The sequence below is a fragment of the Thalassophryne amazonica genome, chromosome 14, assembly GCF_902500255.1.
Source record: "Thalassophryne amazonica chromosome 14, fThaAma1.1, whole genome shotgun sequence".
In the NCBI taxonomy this organism is placed as follows: Eukaryota; Metazoa; Chordata; class Actinopteri; order Batrachoidiformes; family Batrachoididae; genus Thalassophryne; species Thalassophryne amazonica.
The window spans coordinates 6,070,691-6,098,499 of NC_047116.1; the positions used below are offsets into that span (position 1 = coordinate 6,070,691).

The window sequence follows — 27,809 nt, forward strand, 5'->3', positions numbered from 1 at the left end:
AAATACTTACAAATGTTACCGTGGGGAATTTAGAGGGGGGATTACTTATGAATGATATCAGTGATCATTTGCCAGTTTTTGTAGTTTTGAATTCTTTAATTGACAAAATTGACCACACTGAAAGTACAAATTTCAAAGCGGAAGAAAATGGATGGATGGATGAATGGATGGACTTTGGAAAATCTTAGAATGGACTTAAGGGATCACACTGGAGTGACATTTACATTGAGGATATTGATCAATCCTATGAGTCATTCATTTCTATTATTTCTAATTTATATAATAATCATTGCCCTTTGGTATCAAATGTTGGAAATAAGCATAATGTTGACAAACCATGGATTACTAAGTGACTGCAAAATGCATGTAAAAAGAAAAATTTTCTGTACAAGCAATTCTTAAAACTAAGAACATTTGATGATGAGAAAAGATATAAGACATATAAAAATAAGCCAACTAATATTATGCAATCTTGTAAAAGGCAGTATTATAGTGATTTATTGGAGAAAAATAAAACAAACATTAAGGGTACATGGAAGATTTTAAATGAAGTCATAAATAAGAGAAAAGGTGTTAAAGAATATCCTGCCCTTTTTTACACAAGTACTGGTACAGTTGTTAAGGAAAATAAAGCTATAACAGTTCATTTTAATGATTACTTTGTGTTACAGATGAATGACATCATAAAGACAAAAGTGCACACATCATAAAGCAAAGTAGGTCACATGACTGCCAGCTCAATACAGATGAATGACATCATAAAGATAAAAGTGCACCACATCACAAAGGAAAGTAGGTCACTTATCTGTAAGCTCAGTGCTCACAGGTAGTGTTCAGGACAAACGTGTGCACAGTTTGTATTTACAACAGCAGTGAACAGAACAAAAGACTTCATTCTTCAGTCTCATTTTCAAATATCTGTTACTGACTCAATTATTTGAAATGAAAACTAAAACTCGGCCAGTGCTTAATCGTAACATGTTCAAACAGGTAAGTTTTTCCCATTTTAACTATTTGATTCCACCATATGTCTTGTATATATTTTATTAGTGTTCATATTTTCACTGAAATACTCAATGAGATTTTTCAGCTCACACGGGCTGTGTTCAATAATCCAGTGAATTGAACAAGATGAGTTTGAAGCATTTTGCAGTCATCTATTATATTCTTCCAACTAATTAAAAATATAAATTGTGACTACATATAAAAGAACAGTAACAGCCAGATGTGAATTCCCTCTTCTTTTTTTTTGGAACAAGAAGCACTTGTAGTCTTTGACTTGCTCAAGAACTAAAGGTCAAGAACTGATACATTTAACACTTATGGTTTAAATAACTTGGTTCACTGTTGAGCCACAGCTGCACTACAGCACCTTTGTTTGTTTTTGTTTGTTTGTTGTTTTAAACACAAATATTTATAAATATATTGTTTTATTGTAATTGTTTTATTCTAGTAATGATAGTCAACCCCCTGATTCTGCCTCAGTAAACCATAAAAAGAGGCACCCACCAAAATAAAAGTAAGACTTCAGTGAAGAGAGACAGAAGTAAATATTCAGAGGCAGATTCAGATCATGACCTAAACTCTTCCTTAACACAATGATTACCTTGTCATGGAATGTTTCAGAATCTGGTCTTCAGCTTTAGAGTTCAGTATGACATCTAAAGACAGACAGACCAGAGTAATCATTTATTTATTGACTGCTGTCGGTTTTGTTAAAGGTTAATATTCCCTATAATAAATACAATGTGCATCTGCTCAACAGCCTCAGTTGCTCAGGTTGATTGTTTTTATTTCAGTGCATCTGACTCGTCAGCTGAAAAACACTTTGTAATCCATCAACTTTTTGTCCCTTTTATATTTGTACAGCGCTTGCATGAAAAAACAATGCAGAAGGAAGAGCAGTTGGTACAGAATGATGCCAACCCAAAGAATAAGGAGGTGGAAGCTTTGGAGAAAGTCCAGGTTAATGAACCGGAAACCAGAATAACCGGAATAAATGATGGTTGTCAAAAAGAAATGGAAGCCAAAGTGGTGACGTTTCAACAAGAGCTTCAGAACCTGCAGGTGCACTTCAGGAATGACAAGCAAACCAAGCAGATGCAATACCTGCATGCACTGAAAAAGCAGGGGACCTGCTTCAAGAAAGAGCAGGAAAGAAAAGAGAGGCAATACCGAGATGTGCTGAAAAAGCAGGGCATGTGGTTTAAGAAAGAGCAGGAAAGTAAGCAGATGCAATACAGAGATGTGCAGAAAAAGCAGGGCATGTGGTTTAAGAAAGAGCAGGAAAGTAAGCAGATGCAATACAGAGATGTGCAGAAAAAGCAGGGCATGTGGTTTAAGAAAGAGCAGGAAAGTAAGCAGATGCAATACAGAGATGTGCAGAAAAACCAGGGCATGTGGTTTAAGAAAGAGCAGGAAAGTAAGCAGATGCAATACAGAGATGTGCAGAAAAACCAGGGTCTCTGCTTCAAGAAAGAGCAGGAAATGAAGGAGGCTTCGTTCCAGCAACAGCTGAAGGAAAAGGGTGTGAGCAACCAGAATGAGCAGGAACACCAGAGAGTTATTTTCAAAGAGTTGGAAACTAAGGAGGCTTGGTTCCGACACCAACTTGAAGAGAAAGATACCATCTTCCAGAAAAAGCTAGAAGAAATGAAAGCAAGCTACAGGAAAGAGCAGGTGTTCAAGGAGACTTGGTTCAACCAACAGCTGGAACAAATGGTTGTCAGCTTCCAGAAAGTTGTGATGGATAAGGATGCCAGCTTCATGAAAGAGCAGGAAACCAAGGATGCTTGGATCCGACATCTGGGAGAAAAGACTGACAGTTTACAGAAACAGCTTGAAGAAAAGGATGCCATTTTCAGGAAAGAGCAAGAGATGAAGGATGCTTTGTTCCAGCAACAGCTGGCAGAAAAAGATGTCAGTTTCCACAAAATTATGGAAGACAAAGATGCCAGCTTCCAGAAAAAGCTCAAAGAACTGGATATTAGTTTCAGCAAAGAAAAGGAAAGCAGGGAGGCTTGTTTCCAGCAGCAGCTGGAGTTAAAGGATGCCAGCTTCCACAAAGTTCTGGAAGATAAAGAAGCCAGTTTCAGAAAACAGCAGGAAATGAAGGAAGCTTGGTTTCAACAGGAGCTGGAAGCAAAGGATATCAGCTTCACGAAAGAGAAGGAAATGATGGCAGCAAGGTTAAGACAACACTTGGAAGAAAAGGATGCCAGCGCCCAGAAAAAGTTGGAAGAACACACTGCTAGGTTCAAGAGAGAGCAAGAAACCATGGAGGCTTCATTCCAACAACAGCTGAAAGAAAACAATGCCAGATTCCAGAAAGTTCTGGAAGAAAAAGATGCCAGATGCAAGCAAGAGCAGGAAATCATGGAAGCTCGGTTCCATCAACAGCTGCAAGAAAAACATGAGAGTTTTCAGAAAAACCTGGAGGACAATCATACAGTCTTCATGCAAGAGCAGAATGCTAAAGAGGATTGGTTCCAACGGCAGATGAAATTAAAGGACGCCATTTTCCAGAACAAGATGGAAGAAAAGGATGCCAGCCTGAGGATGGAGCAGGAAATCAAGGCTTGGTACCGACGACAGATAAAACAAAAGGATGCCAGCTTCTGCAAAGTTCTGGAAGACAAGGATGCCAGCTTTGTGAAAGAGCGGGAAAACAAGGAGGCTTGGTTCAGGCAAAAGCTGAAAGAAAAGGATTCTAGCTTCCAGCAAGTTCTGGAAGACAAGGATGGCAGCTACAGGAAAGAGCGGGAAACCATGGAAGCTTGGTATCAACAACAGCTGGAAGAAAAAGATGCCAGCTTCCAGAAAAAGTTGGAGGAAAAGGATGCCATCTTCCAGAAAGAGCAGGAAGACAAGGATGGCAGCTACAGGAAAGAGTGGGAAACCATGGAAGCTTGGTATCAACAACAGCTGGAAGAAAAAGATGCCAGCTTCCAGAAAAAGTTGGAGGAAAAGGATGCCATCTTCCAGAAAGAGCAGGAAGACAAGGATGGCAGCTACAGGAAAGAGCGGGAAACCATGGAAGCTTGGTATCAACAACAGCTGGAAGAAAAAGATGCCAGCTTCCAGAAAAAGTTGGAGGAAAAGGATGCCATCTTCCAGAAAGAGCAGGAAGACAAGGATGGCAGCTACAGGAGAGAGTGGGAAACCATGGAAGCTTGGTATCAACAACAGCTGGAAGAAAAAGATGCCAGCTTCCAGAAAAAGTTGGAGGAAAAGGATGCCATCTTCCAGAAAGAGCAGGAAGACAAGGATGGCAGCTACAGGAAAGAGCAGGAAACCATGGAAGCTTGGTATCAACAACAGCTGGAAGAAAAAGATGCCAGCTTCCAGAAAAAGTTGGAGGAAAAGGGTGCCATCTTCCAGAAAGAGCCTGAAGAGAAGGAAGCTTGGCTCAGGCAGTGCTTGGAAGAAAAGGATGCCAGCTTCCAAAAAGTTCTGGAAGACAAGGACGCCAGCTACAAGTCAAAGCAGGAAACCACAGAAGCTTGGTTCCAACAACAGTTGGAAGAAAAAGAAGCCTGCTTCCAGAAAAAGCTGCAGGAAAATGATGCCAGCTACAGAAAAAAGGAGGAAACCAAGGAGATTTGGTTCCAACAACAGCTGGATGAAAAGAATGGCAGTTTCCAGAAAAAGCTGTTAGAAAAGGATGACAGCTTCTTGAAAGAGAAGGAAATCATGAAATCTTGCTTCCAACAGCAGCTGGACGCAAGGGATGCCCTCTTGCATAAAAGACTGGAAGATGCAAAAAGAAGCTTTATGAAAGAGTTGGAAACAAAGCAGGTGTGCTTCCAAAAACAGCTTGAGGAAAGGGATGCAAATTTCAAGAAAAAGCTGGAAGAAAAGGACACTGGCTTCAGACAAGAGCAGGAAGCCAAAGACACCCTCTTTCAAAAAGAAATGGAAGCCAAAGACACAAAATTCCAACAAATGGTGGAAGCCAACATTACTTACATCCAGCAAGTGCAGAAAGAAGTCACCTTCCAAGACAAGATTGAATTCAAGGAGTCTTCTTTCCACCAACAGATGAAAGTCAAAGAAGCCAATTTCCAGAAAGAGCTGGCAACTAAGGCGGAAATCTTCAGGAAGGAGCTGGTAGATGAGGAAGAGATCTTCCAGAAGAAGCTGATGGCTCAGAAGATCATCCTGAAAGAGAGGGAAGCCAGTGAAGAGTGTTTCCAAACAGAGTTGGACCATCAAAAGAACAGTTCCTGGGGTTATGTTTTTGCTGGTGTTTGTACAGTCGTTGGCTTGATGTCAATTAAGTATCTAATAAAGTAACCTATCTTTACAAAACATGATGGATTCATTAATTTTATCATAAGGAAGAATATAGTATTACATTGTTTGTCATTGTATGTATATCATATCACTGCACTGCAATGCTTTTAGACACAGGACCTCTCTTAATCTCTCAATGTATCACTTTTTGTCAAAAAGCATTTGTGTCTTCTTTGTACCTTACTGGTACAAACAAGTTGTAAAACTGATTTTGTAAAACACCCTTAACACTTGACCACCACCACCCCCACTTTTAGTGCAGCAGATAATTGAAACAATCGTACAAATGGTGATAGAAGCAGCAAATTCAGTACAAATACTCCTTAGACATCACTCTTTTGGAAAAAAAAACTGATTGGTCACTTGAATTTTCAATAGGCAGGCAGAGAGGGGTCAATTCAAGAATTATACAAGGGTCAAAATTAAAAGCTGCTCCAATCATATTGAAAACTATACTGCATTATTTGTCTGGTCATAAATATTCCAAAAAGGTATAGTTTGGACTGTCTGTGACTGAATGTTATGGAGTTATGGGGTAAAAACAGCAAGAATGGTGACAAAGGTCAATTTCAGGTGATACAGGGATCAAAAAGTTTTAGTTGCTCCAATGTTGGTTAAAAAAACCATTTCAAATTATTGGTTGAACTAATTGGATTAATAAATGGAATAGTTTTGACAGTGTTGAATGCTTGGTCTCCAAAGTAAAGGTTAAGCAAGGTCAACGTCCATTGGATTCTATCACATGTGAGGGCCCCTTCACACACAGTGCAAATTTGGTAGAACTGCGCATGACATGCACATGAAGCAGTAATCATATGCAAAACAAGTAAAATCGTAGCTGCCTCGTACACCTGTTGCAACAACTATTGCGTACACCAGCGGCTGAAAGAGTGTGCGCTGTGAGATCCCATCGAACCCTCTCACGGCAAGTGTCAGCCAATTTCCAGGTGACACACACAAACATCTAACACCACTCGCATGGCACTTAGAAAATGTGTGGCCATTTGCACTATCATCACGACTAGGGTTGGGTATCGAGAACCGTTTTTTTTTTTTTCGAGTATTTTTTTTCGTCTGAAGGATTATAACAAGATGTTAAATCTGTTATAAACATATTTTAACGGCTGCAGACAAGAAGGAAAGAACAGGCAAGTGTTTTATCAAGCCAGGACAATGTAAAAAAGACAAATAATTACCTTTTCAGAGGGCTCAAAATGCTTTCTGCAGCTTCTTAGGCGCGCGGGAGCACACGTGAACGTCTCTGGCTGCAGCCTCCTCTGTGATTCAGGAAGTGATTAGAGCCATTTTCAACGGCCACTTTGCAGAAAAAAAAAAGAGTAATCCGCCACGAAATAATTATTTTATATACGCAGCTTCCAGCGCAGAGCGCATGGCAGCTGGTAGAACAAAGAATGGCGTCCATCTGTGAACACAGCAGGTGGGATTGTCACGACTATGTTCGTGCAATTGTGTGAGTCTCATGCATGCTCGTTTCAGTGCACCTAAAGACATACTCATGTCAGGGGGCCTTTAGTCGGCTCTCGTCTGTCCCACTGAGTCCCACAGTCAGATGCACATTCAAGTTTGTGGGGGCATGGCTTTGGACGGAGCACTGATGGGGTAAGGGGGAGGAGGTGGAACCTAGAGGAGGTGCTACTTTCAAATCTTCTGAGCTCTCTTGCTCGCTCTCCAGGACTACCAACTCTAGCTTTAAGATCCCTACAGTCTGACTGTGATGTCACTGATCACGTGGGGGCTTCCCCAGACTTGTACAAAGCATAATGGGAAGCACACAGTGTTAGCCAATCAGAGTAGACAGATACAGTGACATGTCCTCGCTCATCTCTCTCTGGCTCCTCCTCCAGAAAACGCTCTGAAATTGCGCATTTATGTGTAAAACTGAGGTATTTCTCATATATTATATAAAAGCTAGTGAGAAATAAAACTTGAAAAATGAAAAATGCTGATTTTGTAACTTGATAACACCTCTGTAGTGATTTACAAGACATTTCAGACATCAGTGTCACACATCGAATCAAGGTAACTGCCGGTCTTTTCAAAAGCTCAGCCATGCACAGACACACATCCTCCTGCAGATGGCGGTAGAAAGGAAAGAAAATATTCATGATGGAATTCCCCATAAATATGTTCTCTTGAATAAAATGAGCTGTGATTTTACAAGTTGTTTCAAAAATAAACCGACATTATAATGCTTGGATTTCAGGAGAAACTAAATGTTGTCACTTTTGTGAAATTTGGGTGGCCCTTTAGCATGAAATATGGGCTATAAACATTTCATGAATTTTTTTTTTTTTTTTTTTTTTTTGGAGTTTCTGTTATTCTAAATTTTTAGATCTTGTTTACTTTTTAATGAAGGCAAATATCAATTATCGGTTTTCAACATGAGTAATGACAGAGCCGGCCCAAGGCATACGCCAACTACGCGGTCGCTTAGGGCCTCCACACCACCAGGGGGCCCTGAGAGCACCAAGACGTTGTGATAAAAAAGTAAATATATACATGAAATTACAATAGTATTGAATAATTTAAACAAAATTGTATTACACCCGAAAAAAATAAATCATTTTGACAAAATACCAATACTAGGTTAATTGATGCCTCCTGTTGGCTGCTGCCACTGTTCGGCAAATTTAGATCCACCGCTTGGGTCAGGTGGTCGATGACTAATTGTGAGGAATGAAGTGAGTGCAAGTCATGTCTCAGAAAAGAAATTATCCCTCTGGAGCGGAGAAAAGAAAAAAGAAGTTGGAAGACGAGAAAAAACAACAAGACAAAGGTAGGTTTGCATGTCCAATATTACAATGTTTGTTGTCATTATTTGGGAAATGCTCCGTTCGTTTAGTGTAAAGTGCTTTAGGTGTCTTAAAGTCAGAGGCGATTGCTCTAAGACTGCAGGGGAAGCTCAGCTTCCCCTAAAATGTCAAAAAATAAGTGATCAAATATATACTGTTGTGTGTACGTCACTGACTAAATATGCGCTACAACGCGCTCAGCTTCTGTTCAGAATCAGCTTCTTATCACTGGTAATGACGCGGCTTTCCTCTCACTCAAACCCGCAGCTTCACAGTGCTTTAAAGGTGTTGAAAATGACCAGTACATCTTTGGGAGGGCCAAAGAAAACTGTAAAATTTCTATTTTGATATTTTAAGAGAAAATGGCTAAAATAAGTGGGTCAATGTATTACCAAACATCCAAAGAAAATGAACATTTTCCAAATAGGCAGTTTTTATTTTCAGTCCTACTGTTATCAATGGAATATGCATTTAAAGTGGAAAATACAAAACAAACCTATCTTTGGCAGACAACAGTATCACCACACACACACGTGCAGTAAAAAAGACTAACATACTGATATAGACATGTACAATAAATACACACACACAAAATACACAGTGGACATACAGGCTATGTGCAGTAGTGTAGCTGCAGTATATAAGGTGTGAAGAGTAAAGTGCAAGTGACATGGTGAAATGAAGTGTTCATGGAATGTTCTTCAGTGTCTTTGAAATGTTCATATAGTTTTCTTCAGTGTGTTAATGAGTCTGATGGCTTGTGGAAAGAAGCTGTTTCCCAGTCTGCTTGTGCGGCACCGCATGCTGCGGTAGCACTTCCCTGATGGTAGTGTAGGGAGAACAGTTTGTGTGCTGGGTGAGTGGGGTCTTTGATGACGTTCATTGCTCTCTTGGAACAGTGTGAAGTGTACAGGTCCTGAATGGCTGGTAGGGGTGATCTGATGATCTTTTCTGCAGTCCTCACCACCCTCTGTAGTGCCTTCTTGTCTGCAGCTAAACAGCTGCTGTGCCAGACAGAGGCTGCTGGTCAGGATGATCTTAATGGCACCCTGTAGAAGGTGGTGAGTGCAGATGTGGGGAGGTCAGCTCTTCTCATCCTACGCAGGAAGTGGAGTCGTGTCTGTGCTTTTTTGACCAGGGAGGTGGTGTTTGTGGTCCATGTGAGGTCATCTGTGATGTGCACTCCCAGGAACTTTGTGCTTTTCACAGACTCCTCAGCACTGCCATTAATGATGAGTGGGATGTGTGTTGGTTGTTCTTTCCTGAAGTCCACAGTTATTTCTTTTGTTTTGTTGATGTTGAGTAACAGGTTGTTCCTCTCACACCAGTGATGAGTTGGTGTACCTCCTCTCTGTATGCTGAGTCGTCGTTGTCTCTGATGAGGCCACCACTGTTGTGTCATCGGCGAATTTGATGATGTGATTCATTGCAAATCTGGCACAGCAATCATGGGTCATCAGTGTGAACAGCAGAGGAGATAGCACACATCCTTGCGGCACCCCGGTGTTTAAGATGGTGGTCGCTGAGGAGTTGTTGCCGACTGACTGTCTGCAGTCTGTTTGTGAGGAAGTCCAGCAGCCAGTTGCACAGTGAAGTGTTGATGCCTGCTGCACTCAGCTTGTCTACCAGATGTTGAGGGATGACAGTGTTGAACGCGGAACTGAAGTCGATAAACAGCATCCGTATAGATCCGGATATAGATATAGATCCGGATTGTTTTTTCCTTAAAAATATTACTCATCATTGCAATTATTTTTCTGAGGAACAATTTAGCAAACTTACTGTGTTAAATGGGACATTCTCCATCATACATTTTAATAGCAGAAGTCTTCCCATGAACTTGGCAAACATTCAGGATTGTTTAAATAGTGCAAATAAACAGTTTTCAGTTATCGCAATTTCTGAGACGTGGTTGAAAGAGGAGCATATGGATATTGTCCAGTTTGAGGGTTATGATTTCTTCCCAATAAATAGGATGAACAAACGGGGTGGTGGTGTGGCACTTTAAGTTAATTCTCCTTATCACTGTGAAATCATTCAAAACATGTGTTTCTCTTTGGAAAACATCATGGAATGTGTCACTGTGGAAATTAAATGCGAAAAATCCAAAAATATAATTGTAAGTTGTGTTTGCAGAGCACCAGAATCAAACCTAAAAATTTTTGTGGGAAGATGATTGAGATGTACAACACTATTAAAAATAAGTCTGTATTCGTTTGTGGAGACTTCAACATTGACTTCTTAAATCCTCACGTTCAAATACATATAACTGAATTTATAAATTCTGTGTTTTGTTTGGGAATGTATCCAGTAATTACTCATCCAACTAGGATAACTGCGAACACAGCAACACTTACTGATAAAATACTTACAAATGTTACCGTGGGGAATTTAGAGGGGGGATTACTTATGAATGATATCAGTGATCATTTGCCGGTTTTTGTAGTTTTGAATTCTTTAATTGACAAAATTGACCACACTGAAAGTACAAATTTCAAAGCGGAAGAAAATGGATGGATGGATGAATGGATGGACTTTGGAAAATCTTAGAATGGACTTAAGGGATCACACTGGAGTGACATTTACATTGAGGATATTGATCAATCCTATGAGTCATTCATTTCTATTATTTCTAATTTATATAATAATCATTGCCCTTTGGTATCAAATGTTGGAAATAAGCATAATGTTGACAAACCATGGATTACTAAGTGACTGCAAAATGCATGTAAAAGAAAAATTTTCTGTACAAGCAATTCTTAAAACTAAGAACATTGATGATGAGAAAGATATAAGACATATAAAATAAGCCAACTAATATTATGCAATCTTGTAAAAGGCAGTATTATAGTGATTTATTGGAGAAAAAATAAAACAAACATTAAGGGTACATGGAAGATTTTAAATGAAGTCATAAATAAGAGAAAAGGTGTTAAAGAATATCCTGCCCTTTTTTACACAAGTACTGGTACAGTTGTTAAGGAAAATAAAGCAATAACAGTTCATTTAATGATTACTTTGTGTTACAGATGAATGACATCATAAAGACAAAAGTGCACACATCATAAAGCAAAGTAGGTCACATGACTGCCAGCTCAATACAGATGAATGACATCATAAAGATAAAAGTGCACCACATCACAAAGGAAAGTAGGTCACTTATCTGTAAGCTCAGTGCTCACAGGTAGTGTTCAGGACAAACGTGTGCACAGTTTGTATTTACAACAGCAGTGAACAGAACAAAAGACTTCATTCTTCAGTCTCATTTTCAAATATCTGTTACTGACTCAATTATTTGAAATGAAAACTAAAACGCGGCCAGTGCTTAATCGTAACATGTTCAAACAGGTAAGTTTTTCCCATTTTAACTATTTGATTCCACCATATGTCTTGTATATATTTTATTAGTGTTCTATATTTTCACTGAAATACTCAATGAGATTTTTCAGCTCACACGGGCTGTGTTCAATAATCCAGTGAATTGAACAAGATGAGTTTGAAGCATTTTGCAGTCATCTATTATATTCTTCCAACTAATTAAAAATATAAATTGTGACTACATATAAAAGAACAGTAACAGCCAGATGTGAATTCCCTCTTCTTTTTTTTTTGGAACAAGAAGCACTTGTAGTCTTTGACTTGCTCAAGAACTAAAGGTCAAGAACTGATACATTTAACACTTATGGTTTAAATAACTTGGTTCACTGTTGAGCCACAGCTGCACTACAGCACCTTTGTTTGTTTTTGTTTGTTTGTTGTTTTAAACACAAATATTTATAAATATATTGTTTATTGTAATTGTTTTATTCTTGTAATGATAGTCAACCCCCTGATTCTGCCTCAGTAAACCATAAAAAGAGGCACCCACCAAAATAAAAGTAAGACTTCAGTGAAGAGAGACAGAAGTAAATATTCAGAGGCAGATTCAGATCATGACCTAAACTCTTCCTTAACACAATGATTACCTTGTCATGGAATGTTTCAGAATCTGGTCTTCAGCTTTAGAGTTCAGTATGACATCTAAAGACAGACAGACCAGAGTAATCATTTATTTATTGACTGCTGTCGGTTTTGTTAAAGGTTAATATTCCCTATAATAAATACAATGTGCATCTGCTCAACAGCCTCAGTTGCTCAGGTTGATTGTTTTTATTTCAGTGCATCTGACTCGTCAGCTGAAAAACACTTTGTAATCCATCAACTTTTTGTCCCTTTTATATTTGTACAGCGCTTGCATGAAAAAACAATGCAGAAGGAAGAGCAGTTGGTACAGAATGATGCCAACCCAAAGAATAAGGAGGTGGAAGCTTTGGAGAAAGTCCAGGTTAATGAACCGGAAACCAGAATAACCGGAATAAATGATGGTTGTCAAAAAGAAATGGAAGCCAAAGTGGTGACGTTTCAACAAGAGCTTCAGAACCTGCAGGTGCACTTCAGGAATGACAAGCAAACCAAGCAGATGCAATACCTGCATGCACTGAAAAAGCAGGGGACCTGCTTCAAGAAAGAGCAGGAAAGAAAGAGAGGCAATACCGAGATGTGCTGAAAAAGCAGGGCATGTGGTTTAAGAAAGAGCAGGAAAGTAAGCAGATGCAATACAGAGATGTGCAGAAAAGCAGGGCATGTGGTTTAAGAAAGAGCAGGAAAGTAAGCAGATGCAATACAGAGATGTGCAGAAAAACCAGGGCATGTGGTTTAAGAAAGAGCAGAAAGTAAGCAGATGCAATACAGAGATGTGCAGAAAAACCAGGGTCTCTGCTTCAAGAAAGAGCAGGAAATGAAGGAGGCTTCGTTCCAGCAACAGCTGAAGGAAAAGGGTGTGAGCAACCAGAATGAGCAGGAACACCAGAGAGTTATTTTCAAAGAGTTGGAAACTAAGGAGGCTTGGTTCCGACACCAACTTGAAGAGAAAGATACCATCTTCCAGAAAAAGCTAGAAGAAATGAAAGCAAGCTACAGGAAAGAGCAGGTGTTCAAGGAGACTTGGTTCAACCAACAGCTGGAACAAATGGTTGTCAGCTTCCAGAAAGTTGTGATGGATAAGGATGCCAGCTTCATGAAAGAGCAGGAAACCAAGGATGCTTGGATCGACATCTGGGAGAAAAGACTGACAGTTTACAGAAACAGCTTGAAGAAAAGGATGCCATTTTCAGGAAAGAGCAAGAGATGAAGGATGCTTTGTTCCAGCAACAGCTGGCAGAAAAAGATGTCAGTTTCCACAAAATTATGGAAGACAAAGATGCCAGCTTCCAGAAAAAGCTCAAAGAACTGGATATTAGTTTCAGCAAGAAAAGGAAAGCAGGGAGGCTTGTTTCCAGCAGCAAGCTGGAGTTAAAGGATGCCAGCTTCCACAAAGTTCTGGAAGATAAAGAAGCCAGTTTCAGAAAACAGCAGGAAATGAAGGAAGCTTGGTTTCAACAGGAGCTGGAAGCAAAGGATATCAGCTTCACGAAAGAGAAGGAAATGATGGCAGCAAGGTTAAGGACAACACTTGGAAGAAAAGGATGCCAGCGCCCAGAAAAAGTTGGAAGAACACACTGCTAGGTTCAAGAGAGAGCAAGAAACCATGGAGGCTTCATTCCAACAACAGCTGAAAGAAAACAATGCCAGATTCCAGAAAGTTCTGGAAGAAAAGATGCCAGATGCAAGCAAGAGCAGGAAATCATGGAAGCTCGGTTCCCTCAACAGCTGCAAGAAAAACATGAGAGTTTTCAGAAAAACCTGGAGGACAATCATACAGTCTTCATGCAAGAGCAGAATGCTAAAGAGGATTGGTTCCAACGGCAGATGAAATTAAAGGACGCCATTTTCCAGAACAAGATGGAAGAAAAGGATGCCAGCCTGAGGATGGAGCAGGAAATCAAGGCTTGGTACCGACGACAGATAAACAAAAGGATGCCAGCTTCTGCAAAGTTCTGGAAGACAAGGATGCCAGCTTTGTGAAAGAGCGGGAAAACAAGGAGGCTTGGTTCAGGCAAAAGCTGAAAGAAAAGGATTCTAGCTTCCAGCAAGTTCTGGAAGACAAGGATGGCAGCTACAGGAAAGAGCGGGAAACCATGGAAGCTTGGTATCAACAACAGCTGGAAGAAAAAGATGCCAGCTTCCAGAAAAAGTTGGAGGAAAAGGATGCCATCTTCCAGAAAGAGCAGGAAGACAAGGATGGCAGCTACAGGAAAGAGTGGGAAACCATGGAAGCTTGGTATCAACAACAGCTGGAAGAAAAAGATGCCAGCTTCCAGAAAAAGTTGGAGGAAAAGGATGCCATCTTCCAGAAAGAGCAGGAAGACAAGGATGGCAGCTACAGGAAAGAGCGGGAAACCATGGAAGCTTGGTATCAACAACAGCTGGAAGAAAAAGATGCCAGCTTCCAGAAAAAGTTGGAGGAAAAGGATGCCATCTTCCAGAAAGAGCAGGAAGACAAGGATGGCAGCTACAGGAGAGAGTGGGAAACCATGGAAGCTTGGTATCAACAACAGCTGGAAGAAAAAGATGCCATCTTCCAGAAAAAGTTGGAGGAAAAGGATGCCATCTTCCAGAAAGAGCAGGAAGACAAGGATGGCAGCTACAGGAAAGAGCAGGAAACCATGGAAGCTTGGTATCAACAACAGCTGGAAGGAAAAGATGCCAGCTTCCAGAAAAAGTTGGAGGAAAGGGTTGCCATCTTCCAGAAGAGCCTGAAGAGAAGGAAGCTTGGCTCAGGCAGTGCTTGGAAGAAAAGGATGCCAGCTTCCAAAAAGTTCTGGAAGACAAGGACGCCAGCTACAAGTCAAAGCAGGAAACCACAGAAGCTGGTTCCAACAACAGTTGGAAGACAAAGAAGCCTGCTTCCAGAAAAAGCTGCAGGAAAATGATGCCAGCTACAGAAAAAGGAGGAGGAAACCAAGGAGATTTGGTTCCAACAACAGCTGGATGAAAAGAATGGCAGTTTCCAGAAAAAGCTGTTAGAAAAGGATGACAGCTTCTGAAAGAGAAGGAAATCATGAAATCTTGCTTCCAACAGCAGCTGGACGCAAGGGATGCCCTCTTGCATAAAAGACTGGAAGAAGTGCAAAAGAAGCTTTATGAAGAGTTGGAAACAAAGCAGGTGTGCTTCCAAAAACAGCTTGAGGAAAGGGATGCAAATTTCAAGAAAAACGCTGGAAGAAAAGGACACTGGGCTTCAGACAAGAGCAGGAAGCCAAAGACACCCTCTTTCAAAAAGAAATGGAAGCCAAAGACACAAAATTCCAACAAATGGTGGAAGCCAACATTACTTACATCCAGCAGTGCAGAAAGAAGTCACCTTCCAAGACAAGATTGAATTCAAGGAGTCTTCTTTCCACCAACAGATGAAAGTCAAAGAAGCCAATTTCCAGAAAGAGCTGGCAACTAAGGCGGAAATCTTCAGGAAGGAGCTGGTAGATGAGGAAGAGATCTTCCAGAAGAAGCTGATGGCTCAGAAGATCATCCTGAAAGAGAGGGAAGCCAGTGAAGAGTGTTTCCAAACAGAGTTGGACCATCAAAAGAACAGTTTCCTGGGGTTATGTTTTTTGCTGGTGTTTGTACAGTCGTTGGCTGATGTCATAAGTATCTAATAAAGTAACCTATCTTTACAAAACATGATGGATTCATTAATTTTATCACAAGGAAGAATATAGTATTACATGTTTTGTCATTGTATGTATATCATATCACTGCACTGCAATGCTTTTAGGACACAGGACCTCTCTCAATCTCTCAATGTATCACTTTTTTGTCAAAAAGCCTTGGTCGTCGTCTTTGTACCTTACTGGTACAAACAAGTTTGTAAAACTGATTTTTGTAAAACACCCTACACTTGACCACCACCACCCACCCTTTTAGTGCAGCAGATAATTGAAACAATTGTACAAATGGTGATAGAAGCAGCAAAATTCAGTACAAATACCCTTAGACATCACTCTTTTGAAAAAAAAACTGATTGGTCACTTGAATTTTTCATAGGCAGGCAGAGAGGGGTCAATTCAAGAATTATACAAGGGTCAAAATTAAAAGCTGCTCCAATCATATTGAAACTATACTGCATTATTTGTCTGGTCCATAAATATTCCAAAAAGGTATAGTTTGGACTGTCTGTGACTGAATGTTATGGAGTAGTTATGGGTAAAAACAGCAAGAATGGTGACAAAGGTCAATTTAGGTGATACAGGGATCACAAAAGTTTTTAGTTGCTCAATGTTGGTTAAAAAAACCATTTCAAATTATTGGTTGAACTAATTGGATTAATAAATGGAATAGTTTTGACAGTGTTGAATGCTTGGTCTCCAAAGTAAAGGTTAAGCAAGGTCACGTCCATTGGATTCTATCACGTGAGGGCCCCTTCACACACAGTGCAATTTGGTAGAACTGCGCATGACATGCACATGAAGCAGTAATCATATGCAAAACAAGTAAATCGTAGCTGCCTCGTACACCTGTTGCAACAACTATTGCGTACACCAGCGGCTGAAAGAGTGTGCGCTGTGAGATCCATCGAACCCTCTCACGGCAAGTGTCAGCCAATTTCCAGGTGACACACACAAACATCTACACCACTCGCATGGCACTTAGAAAATGTGTGGCCATTTGCACTATCATCACGACTAGGGTTGGGTATCGAGAACCGTTTTTTTTTTTTTTTCGAGTATTTTTTTTCGTCTGAAGGATTATAACAAGATGTTAAATCTGTTATAAACATATTTAACGGCTGCAGACAAGAAGGAAAGAACAGCAAGTGTTTTATCAAGCCAGGACAATGTAAAAAAGACAAATAATTACCTTTTCAGAGGGCTCAAAATGCTTTCTGCAGCGCTTCTTAGCGCGCGGGAGAGCACGTGAACGTCTCTGGCTGCAGCCTCCTCTGTGATTCAGGAAGTGATTAGAGCCATTTTCAACGGCCACTTTGCAGAAAAAAAAAAGAGTAATCCGCCACGAAATAATTATTTTATATACGCAGCTTCCAGCGCAGAGCGCATGGCAGCTGGTAGAACAAAGAATGGCGTCCATCTGTGAACACAGCAGGTGGGATTGTCACGACTATGTTCGTGCAATTGTGTGAGTCTCATGCATGCTCGTTCAGTGCACCTAAAGACATACTCATGTCAGGGGGCCTTTAGTCGGCTCTCGTCGTCCCACTGAGTCCCACAGTCAGATGCACATTCAAGTTTGTGGGGGCATGGCTTTGGACGGAGCACTGATGGGGTAAGGGGGAGGAGGTGGAACCTAGAGGAGGTGTACTTTCAATCTTCTGAGCTCTCTTGCTCGCTCTCCAGGACTACCAACTCTAGCTTTAAGATCCCTACGTCTGACTGTGTTCCTGATCACCTGGGGGCTTCCCCAGACTTGTACAAAGCATAATGGGAAGCACACAGTGTTAGCCAATCAGAGTAGACGATACAGTGACATGTCCTCACTCATCTCTCTCCTGGCTCCTCCTCAGAAAACGCTCTGAAATTGCGTATTTATGTGTAAAACTGAGGTATTCTCATATATTATATAAAAGCTAGTGAGAAATAAAACTTGAAAAATGAAAAATGCTGATTTTGTAACTTGATAACACCTCTGTAGTGATTTACAAGACATTTCAGACATCAGTGTCACACATCGAATCAAGGTAACTGCCGGTCTTTTCAAAAGCTCAGCCATGCACAGACACACATCCTCCTGCAGATGGCGGTAGAAAGGAAAGAAAATATTCATGATGGAATTCCCCACAAATATGTTCTCTTGAATAAAATGAGCTGTGATTTTACAAGTTGTTTCAAAAATAAACCGACATTATAATGCTTGGATTTCAGGAGAAACTAAATGTTGTCACTTTTGTGAAATTTGGGTGGCCCTTTAGCATGAAATATGGGCTATAAACATTTCATGAATTTTTTTTTTTTTTTTTTTTTGGAGTTTCTGTTATTCTAAATTTTTAGATCTTGTTTACTTTTTAATGAAGGCAAATATCAATTATCGGTTTTCAACATGAGTAATGACAGAGCCGGCCCAAGGCATACGCCAACTACGCGGTCGCTTAGGGCCTCCACACCACCAGGGGGCCCTGAGAGCACCAAGACGTTGTGATAAAAAAGTAAATATATACATGAAATTACAATAGTATTGAATAATTTAAACAAAATTGTATTACACCCGAAAAAAATAAATCATTTTGACAAAATACCAATACTAGGTTAATTGATGCCTCCTGTTGGCTGCTGCCACTGTTCGGCAAATTTAGATCCACCGCTTGGGTCAGGTGGTCGATGACTAATTGTGAGGAATGAAGTGAGTGCAAGTCATGTCTCAGAAAAGAAATTATCCCTCTGGAGCGGAGAAAAGAAAAAAGAAGTTGGAAGACGAGAAAAAACAACAAGACAAAGGTAGGTTTGCATGTCCAATATTACAATGTTTGTTGTCATTATTTGGGAAATGCTCCGTTCGTTTAGTGTAAAGTGTCTTAAAGTCAGAGGCGATTGCTCTAAGACTGCAGGGGAAGCTCAGCTTCCCCTAAAATGTCAAAAAATAAGTGATCAAATATATACTGTTGTGTGTACGTCACTGACTAAATATGCGCTACAACGCGCTCAACTTCTGTTCAGAATCAGCTTCTTATCACTGGTAATGACGCGGCTTTCCTCTCACTCAAACCCGCAGCTTCACAGTGCTTTAAAGGTGTTGAAAATGACCAGTACATCTTTGGGAGGGCCAAAGAAAACTGTAAAATTTCTATTTTGATATTTTAAGAGAAAATGGCTAAAATAAGTGGGTCAATGTATTACCAAACATCCAAAGAAAATGAACATTTTCCAAATAGGCAGTTTTTATTTTCAGTCCTACTGTTATCAATGGACTATGCATTTAAAGTGGAAAATACAAAACAAACCTATCTTTGGCAGACAACAGTATCACCACACACACGTGCAGTAAAAAAGACTAACATACTGATATAGACATGTACAATAAATACACACACACAAAATACACAGTGGACATACAGGCTATGTGCAGTAGTGTAGCTGCAGTATATAAGGTGTGAAGAGTAAAGTGCAAGTGACATGGTGAAATGAAGTGTTCATGGAATGTTCTTCAGTGTCTTTGAAATGTTCATATAGTTTTCTTCAGTGTGTTAATGAGTCTGATGGCTTGTGGAAAGAAGCTGTTTCCCAGTCTGCTTGTGCGGCACCGCATGCGGTAGCACTTCCCTGATGGTAGTGTAGGGAGAACAGTTTGTGTGCTGGGTGAGTGGGGTCTTTGATGACGTTCATTGCTCTCTTGGAACAGTGTGAAGTGTACAGGTCCTGAATGGCTGGTAGGGGTGATCTGATGATCTTTTCTGCAGTCCTCACCACCCTCTGTAGTGCCTTCTTGTCTGCAGCTAAACAGCTGCTGTGCCAGACAGAGGCTGCTGGTCAGGATGATCTTAATGGCACCCTGTAGAAGGTGGTGAGTGCAGATGTGGGGAGGTCAGCTCTTCTCATCCTACGCAGGAAGTGGAGTCGTGTCTGTGCTTTTTTGACCAGGGAGGTGGTGTTTGTGGTCCATGTGAGGTCATCTGTGATGTGCACTCCCAGGAACTTTGTGCTTTTCACAGACTCCTCAGCACTGCCATTAATGATGAGTGGGATGTGTGTTGGTTGTTCTTTCCTGAAGTCCACAGTTATTTCTTTTGTTTTGTTGATGTTGAGTAACAGGTTGTTCCTCTCACACCAGTTGATGAGTTGGTGTACCTCCTCTCTGTATGCTGAGTCGTCGTTGTCTCTGATGAGGCCCACCACTGTTGTGTCATCGGCGAATTTGATGATGTGATTCATTGCAAATCTGGCACAGCAATCATGGGTCATCAGTGTGAACAGCAGAGGAGATAGCACACATCCTTGCGGCACCCGGTGTTTAAGATGGTGGTCGCTGAGGAGTTGTTGCCGACTGACTGTCTGCAGTCTGTTTGTGAGGAAGTCCAGCAGCCAGTTGCACAGTGAAGTGTTGATGCCTGCTGCACTCAGCTTGTCTACCAGATGTTGAGGGATGACAGTGTTGAACGCGGAACTGAAGTCGATAAACAGCATCCGTATAGATCCGGATATAGATATAGATCCGGATTGTTTTTTCCTTAAAATATTACTCATCATTGCAATTATTTTTCTGAGGAACAATTTAGCAAACTTACTGTGTTAAATGGGACATTCTCCATCATACATTTTAATAGCAGAAGTCTTCCCATGAACTTGGCAAACATTCAGGATTGTTTAAATAGTGCAAATAAACAGTTTTCAGTTATCGCAATTTCTGAGACGTGGTTGAAAGAGGAGCATATGGATATTGTCCAGTTTGAGGGTTATGATTTCTTCCCAATAAATAGGATGAACAAACGGGGTGGTGGTGTGGCACTTTAAGTTAATTCTCCTTATCACTGTGAAATCATTCAAAACATGTGTTTCTCTTTGGAAAACATCATGGAATGTGTCACTGTGGAAATTAAATGCGAAAAATCCAAAAATATAATTGTAAGTTGTGTTTGCAGAGCACCAGAATCAAACCTAAAAATTTTTGTGGGAAAGATGATTGAGATGTACAACACTATTAAAAATAAGTCTGTATTCGTTTGTGGAGACTTCAACATTGACTTCTTAAATCCTCACGTTCAAATACATATAACTGAATTTATAAATTCTGTGTTTTGTTTGGGAATGTATCCAGTAATTACTCATCCAACTAGGATAACTGCGAACACAGCAACACTTATTGATAAATACTTACAAATGTTACCATGGGGAATTTAGAGGGGGGATTACTTATGAATGATATCAGTGATCATTTGCCAGTTTTTGTAGTTTTGAATTCTTTAATTGACAAAATTGACCACACTGAAAGTACAAATTTCAAAGCGGAAGAAAATGGATGGATGGATGAATGGATGGACTTTGGAAAATCTTAGAATGGACTTAAGGGATCACACTGGAGTGACATTTACATTGAGGATATTGATCAATCCTATGAGTCATTCATTTCTATTATTTCTAATTTATATAATAATCATTGCCCTTTGGTATCAAATGTTGGAAATAAGCATAATGTTGACAAACCATGGATTACTAAGTGACTGCAAAATGCATGTAAAAAGAAAAATTTTCTGTACAAGCAATTCTTAAAACTAAGAACATTTGATGATGAGAAAAGATATAAGACATATAAAAATAAGCCAACTAATATTATGCAATCTTGTAAAAGGCAGTATTATTGTGATTTATTGGAGAAAAATAAAACAAACATTAAGGGTACATGGAAGATTTTAAATGAAGTCATAAATAAGAGAAAAGGTGTTAAAGAATATCCTGCCCTTTTTTACACAAGTACTGGTACAGTTGTTAAGGAAAATAAAGCAATAACAGTTCATTTTAATGATTACTTTGTGTTACAGATGAATGACATCATAAAGACAAAAGTGCACACATCATAAAGCAAAGTAGGTCACATGACTGCCAGCTCAATACAGATGAATGACATCATAAAGATAAAAGTGCACCACATCACAAAGGAAAGTAGGTCACTTATCTGTAAGCTCAGTGCTCACAGGTAGTGTTCAGGACAAACGTGTGCACAGTTTGTATTTACAACAGCAGTGAACAGAACAAAAGACTTCATTCTTCAGTCTCATTTTCAAATATCTGTTACTGACTCAATTATTTGAAATGAAAACTAAAACTCGGCCAGTGCTTAATCGTAACATGTTCAAACAGGTAAGTTTTTCCCATTTTAACTATTTGATTCCACCATATGTCTTGTATATATTTTATTAGTGTTCATATTTTCACTGAAATACTCAATGAGATTTTTCAGCTCACACGGGCTGTGTTCAATAATCCAGTGAATTGAACAAGATGAGTTTGAAGCATTTTGCAGTCATCTATTATATTCTTCCAACTAATTAAAAATATAAATTGTGACTACATATAAAAGAACAGTAACAGCCAGATGTGAATTCCCTCTCTTTTTTTGGAACAAGAAGCACTTGTAGTCTTTGACTTGCTCAAGAACTAAAGGTCAAGAACTGATACATTTAACACTTATGGTTTAAATAACTTGGTTCACTGTTGAGCCACAGCTGCACTACAGCACCTTTGTTTGTTTTTGTTTGTTTGTTGTTTTAAACACAAATATTTATAAATATATTGTTTTATTGTAATTGTTTTATTCTAGTAATGATAGTCAACCCCCTGATTCTGCCTCAGTAAACCATAAAAAGAGGCACCCACCAAAATAAAAGTAAGACTTCAGTGAAGAGAGACAGAAGTAAATATTCAGAGGCAGATTCAGATCATGACCTAAACTCTTCCTTAACACAATGATTACCTTGTCATGGAATGTTTCAGAATCTGGTCTTCAGCTTTAGAGTTCAGTATGACATCTAAAGACAGACAGACCAGAGTAATCATTTATTTATTGACTGCTGTCGGTTTTGTTAAAGGTTAATATTCCCTATAATAAATACAATGTGCATCTGCTCAACAGCCTCAGTTGCTCAGGTTGATTGTTTTTATTTCAGTGCATCTGACTCGTCAGCTGAAAAACACTTTGTAATCCATCAACTTTTTGTCCCTTTTATATTTGTACAGCGCTTGCATGAAAAAACAATGCAGAAGGAAGAGCAGTTGGTACAGAATGATGCCAACCCAAAGAATAAGGAGGTGGAAGCTTTGGAGAAAGTCCAGGTTATTGAACAGGAAACCAGAATAACCGGAATAAATGATGGTTGTCAAAAAGAAATGGAAGCCAAAGTGGTGACGTTTCAACAAGAGCTTCAGAACCTGCAGGTGCACTTCAGGAATGACAAGCAAACCAAGCAGATGCAATACCTGCATGCACTGAAAAAGCAGGGGACCTGCTTCAAGAAAGAGCAGGAAAGAAAAGAGAGGCAATACCGAGATGTGCTGAAAAAGCAGGGCATGTGGTTTAAGAAAGAGCAGGAAAGTAAGCAGATGCAATACAGAGATGTGCAGAAAAAGCAGGGCATGTGGTTTAAGAAAGAGCAGGAAAGTAAGCAGATGCAATACAGAGATGTGCAGAAAAAGCAGGGCATGTGGTTTAAGAAAGAGCAGGAAAGTAAGCAGATGCAATACAGAGATGTGCAGAAAAACCAGGGCATGTGGTTTAAGAAAGAGCAGGAAAGTAAGCAGATGCAATACAGAGATGTGCAGAAAAACCAGGGTCTCTGCTTCAAGAAAGAGCAGGAAATGAAGGAGGCTTCGTTCCAGCAACAGCTGAAGGAAAAGGGTGTGAGCAACCAGAATGAGCAGGAACACCAGAGAGTTATTTTCAAAGAGTTGGAAACTAAGGAGGCTTGGTTCCGACACCAACTTGAAGAGAAAGATACCATCTTCCAGAAAAAGCTAGAAGAAATGAAAGCAAGCTACAGGAAAGAGCAGGTGTTCAAGGAGACTTGGTTCAACCAACAGCTGGAACAAATGGTTGTCAGCTTCCAGAAAGTTGTGATGGATAAGGATGCCAGCTTCATGAAAGAGCAGGAAACCAAGGATGCTTGGATCCGACATCTGGGAGAAAAGACTGACAGTTTACAGAAACAGCTTGAAGAAAAGGATGCCATTTTCAGGAAAGAGCAAGAGATGAAGGATGCTTTGTTCCAGCAACAGCTGGCAGAAAAAGATGTCAGTTTCCACAAAATTATGGAAGACAAAGATGCCAGCTTCCAGAAAAAGCTCAAAGAACTGGATATTAGTTTCAGCAAAGAAAAGGAAAGCAGGGAGGCTTGTTTCCAGCAGCAGCTGGAGTTAAAGGATGCCAGCTTCCACAAAGTTCTGGAAGATAAAGAAGCCAGTTTCAGAAAACAGCAGGAAATGAAGGAAGCTTGGTTTCAACAGGAGCTGGAAGCAAAGGATATCAGCTTCACGAAAGAGAAGGAAATGATGGCAGCAAGGTTAAGACAACACTTGGAAGAAAAGGATGCCAGCGCCCAGAAAAAGTTGGAAGAACACACTGCTAGGTTCAAGAGAGAGCAAGAAACCATGGAGGCTTCATTCCAACAACAGCTGAAAGAAAACAATGCCAGATTCCAGAAAGTTCTGGAAGAAAAAGATGCCAGATGCAAGCAAGAGCAGGAAATCATGGAAGCTCGGTTCCATCAACAGCTGCAAGAAAAACATGAGAGTTTTCAGAAAAACCTGGAGGACAATCATACAGTCTTCATGCAAGAGCAGAATGCTAAAGAGGATTGGTTCCAACGGCAGATGAAATTAAAGGACGCCATTTTCCAGAACAAGATGGAAGAAAAGGATGCCAGCCTGAGGATGGAGCAGGAAATCAAGGCTTGGTACCGACGACAGATAAAACAAAAGGATGCCAGCTTCTGCAAAGTTCTGGAAGACAAGGATGCCAGCTTTGTGAAAGAGCGGGAAAACAAGGAGGCTTGGTTCAGGCAAAAGCTGAAAGAAAAGGATTCTAGCTTCCAGCAAGTTCTGGAAGACAAGGATGGCAGCTACAGGAAAGAGCGGGAAACCATGGAAGCTTGGTATCAACAACAGCTGGAAGAAAAAGATGCCAGCTTCCAGAAAAAGTTGGAGGAAAAGGATGCCATCTTCCAGAAAGAGCAGGAAGACAAGGATGGCAGCTACAGGAAAGAGTGGGAAACCATGGAAGCTTGGTATCAACAACAGCTGGAAGAAAAAGATGCCAGCTTCCAGAAAAAGTTGGAGGAAAAGGATGCCATCTTCCAGAAAGAGCAGGAAGACAAGGATGGCAGCTACAGGAAAGAGCGGGAAACCATGGAAGCTTGGTATCAACAACAGCTGGAAGAAAAAGATGCCAGCTTCCAGAAAAAGTTGGAGGAAAAGGATGCCATCTTCCAGAAAGAGCAGGAAGACAAGGATGGCAGCTACAGGAGAGAGTGGGAAACCATGGAAGCTTGGTATCAACAACAGCTGGAAGAAAAAGATGCCATCTTCCAGAAAAAGTTGGAGGAAAAGGATGCCATCTTCCAGAAAGAGCAGGAAGACAAGGATGGCAGCTACAGGAAAGAGCAGGAAACCATGGAAGCTTGGTATCAACAACAGCTGGAAGAAAAAGATGCCAGCTTCCAGAAAAAGTTGGAGGAAAAGGGTGCCATCTTCCAGAAAGAGCCTGAAGAGAAGGAAGCTTGGCTCAGGCAGTGCTTGGAAGAAGAAAGGATGCCAGCTTCCAAAAAGTTCTGGAAGACAAGGACGCCAGCTACAAGTCAAAGCAGGAAACCACAGAAGCTTGGTTCCAACAACAGTTGGAAGAAAAAGAAGCCTGCTTCCAGAAAAAGCTGCAGGAAAATGATGCCAGCTACAGAAAAAAGGAGGAAACCAAGGAGATTTGGTTCCAACAACAGCTGGATGAAAAGAATGGCAGTTTCCAGAAAAAGCTGTTAGAAAAGGATGACAGCTTCTTGAAAGAGAAGGAAATCATGAAATCTTGCTTCCAACAGCAGCTGGACGCAAGGGATGCCCTCTTGCATAAAAGACTGGAAGATGCAAAAAGAAGCTTTATGAAAGAGTTGGAAACAAAGCAGGTGTGCTTCCAAAAACAGCTTGAGGAAAGGGATGCAAATTTCAAGAAAAAGCTGGAAGAAAAGGACACTGGCTTCAGACAAGAGCAGGAAGCCAAAGACACCCTCTTTCAAAAAGAAATGGAAGCCAAAGACACAAAATTCCAACAAATGGTGGAAGCCAACATTACTTACATCCAGCAAGTGCAGAAAGAAGTCACCTTCCAAGACAAGATTGAATTCAAGGAGTCTTCTTTCCACCAACAGATGAAAGTCAAAGAAGCCAATTTCCAGAAAGAGCTGGCAACTAAGGCGGAAATCTTCAGGAAGGAGCTGGTAGATGAGGAAGAGATCTTCCAGAAGAAGCTGATGGCTCAGAAGATCATCCTGAAAGAGAGGGAAGCCAGTGAAGAGTGTTTCCAAACAGAGTTGGACCATCAAAAGAACAGTTCCTGGGGTTATGTTTTTGCTGGTGTTTGTACAGTCGTTGGCTTGATGTCAATTAAGTATCTAATAAAGTAACCTATCTTTACAAAACATGATGGATTCATTAATTTTATCACAAGGAAGAATATAGTATTACATTGTTTGTCATTGTATGTATATCATATCACTGCACTGCAATGCTTTTAGACACAGGACCTCTCTCAATCTCTCAATGTATCACTTTTTGTCAAAAAGCCTTTGTGTCGTCTTTGTACCTTACTGGTACAAACAAGTTGTAAAACTGATTTTGTAAAACACCCTTAACACTTGACCACCACCACCCCCACTTTTAGTGCAGCAGATAATTGAAACAATTGTACAAATGGTGATAGAAGCAGCAAATTCAGTACAAATACTCCTTAGACATCACTCTTTTGAAAAAAAACTGATTGGTCACTTGAATTTTCAATAGGCAGGCAGAGAGGGGTCAATTCAAGAATTATACAAGGGTCAAAATTAAAAGCTGCTCCAATCATATTGAAAACTATACTGCATTATTTGTCTGGTCATAAATATTCCAAAAAGGTATAGTTTGGACTGTCTGTGACTGAATGTTATGGAGTTATGGGGTAAAAACAGCAAGAATGGTGACAAAGGTCAATTTCAGGTGATACAGGGATCAAAAAGTTTTAGTTGCTCCAATGTTGGTTAAAAAAACCATTTCAAATTATTGGTTGAACTAATTGGATTAATAAATGGAATAGTTTTGACAGTGTTGAATGCTTGGTCTCCAAAGTAAAGGTTAAGCAAGGTCAACGTCCATTGGATTCTATCACGTGAGGGCCCCTTCACACACAGTGCAAATTTGGTAGAACTGCGCATGACATGCACATGAAGCAGTAATCATATGCAAAACAAGTAAAATCGTAGCTGCCTCGTACACCTGTTGCAACAACTATTGCGTACACCAGCGGCTGAAAGAGTGTGCGCTGTGAGATCCCATCGAACCCTCTCACGGCAAGTGTCAGCCAATTTCCAGGTGACACACACAAACATCTAACACCACTCGCATGGCACTTAGAAAATGTGTGGCCATTTGCACTATCATCACGACTAGGGTTGGGTATCGAGAACCGTTTTTTTTTTTTCGAGTATTTTTTTTCGTCTGAAGGATTATAACAAGATGTTAAATCTGTTATAAACATATTTTAACGGCTGCAGACAAGAAGGAAAGAACAGGCAAGTGTTTTATCAAGCCAGGACAATGTAAAAAAGACAAATAATTACCTTTTCAGAGGGCTCAAAATGCTTTCTGCAGCTTCTTAGGCGCGCGGGAGCACACGTGAACGTCTCTGGCTGCAGCCTCCTCTGTGATTCAGGAAGTGATTAGAGCCATTTTCAACGGCCACTTTGCAGAAAAAAAAAGAGTAATCCGCCACGAAATAATTATTTTATATACGCAGCTTCCAGCGCAGAGCGCATGGCAGCTGGTAGAACAAAGAATGGCGTCCATCTGTGAACACAGCAGGTGGGATTGTCACGACTATGTTCGTGCAATTGTGTGAGTCTCATGCATGCTCGTTTCAGTGCACCTAAAGACATACTCATGTCAGGGGGCCTTTAGTCGGCTCTCGTCTGTCCCACTGAGTCCCACAGTCAGATGCACATTCAAGTTTGTGGGGGCATGGCTTTGGACGGAGCACTGATGGGGTAAGGGGGAGGAGGTGGAACCTAGAGGAGGTGCTACTTTCAAATCTTCTGAGCTCTCTTGCTCG

General features: G+C 40.4%; 3 protein-coding genes across 3 annotated transcripts; all 3 read left to right on the plus strand.

Annotated features, from left to right (window-relative positions):
- The first annotated feature begins 1,887 nt into the window (after positions 1-1,887).
- LOC117525281 (trichohyalin-like) lies at positions 1,888-5,295 on the plus strand. Its single transcript, XM_034187121.1, has one exon. The coding sequence runs from the start codon at positions 1,888-1,890 to the stop codon at positions 5,293-5,295; it is 3,408 nt and encodes a 1,135-aa protein (XP_034043012.1).
- A 5,704-nt stretch (positions 5,296-10,999) lies between these two features.
- On the plus strand, positions 11,000-25,492 carry LOC117525283 (trichohyalin-like). The gene is made up of 2 exons (XM_034187123.1): positions 11,000-11,262; positions 21,557-25,492. The coding sequence occupies exon 2, from the start codon at positions 22,580-22,582 to the stop codon at positions 25,490-25,492; it is 2,913 nt and encodes a 970-aa protein (XP_034043014.1). The 5' UTR covers positions 11,000-11,262; positions 21,557-22,579.
- Positions 13,675-14,959, plus strand: LOC117525282 (trichohyalin-like). The gene is made up of 2 exons (XM_034187122.1): positions 13,675-13,798; positions 13,896-14,959. The coding sequence occupies exons 1-2, from the start codon at positions 13,675-13,677 to the stop codon at positions 14,957-14,959; spliced, it is 1,188 nt and encodes a 395-aa protein (XP_034043013.1).
- Positions 25,493-27,809: the final 2,317 nt, after the last annotated feature.

What these genes read in the sequence shown, in the direction of transcription:
- LOC117525281 (XM_034187121.1), top strand. Translation starts at nt 1,888, where the DNA reads ATGCAGAAGGAAGAGCAGTTGGTACAGAATGATGCCAACCCAAAGAAT.
- LOC117525282 (XM_034187122.1), top strand. Translation starts at nt 13,675, where the DNA reads ATGGAGGCTTCATTCCAACAACAGCTGAAAGAAAACAATGCCAGATTC. An exon ending in GCTCGGTTCCCTCAACAGCT is followed by an intron (nt 13,799 to 13,895) that starts GCAAGAAAAACA and finishes TTCCAACGGCAG; the next exon opens with ATGAAATTAAAGGACGCCAT.
- LOC117525283 (XM_034187123.1), top strand. Translation starts at nt 22,580, where the DNA reads ATGTGCATCTGCTCAACAGCCTCAGTTGCTCAGGTTGATTGTTTTTAT.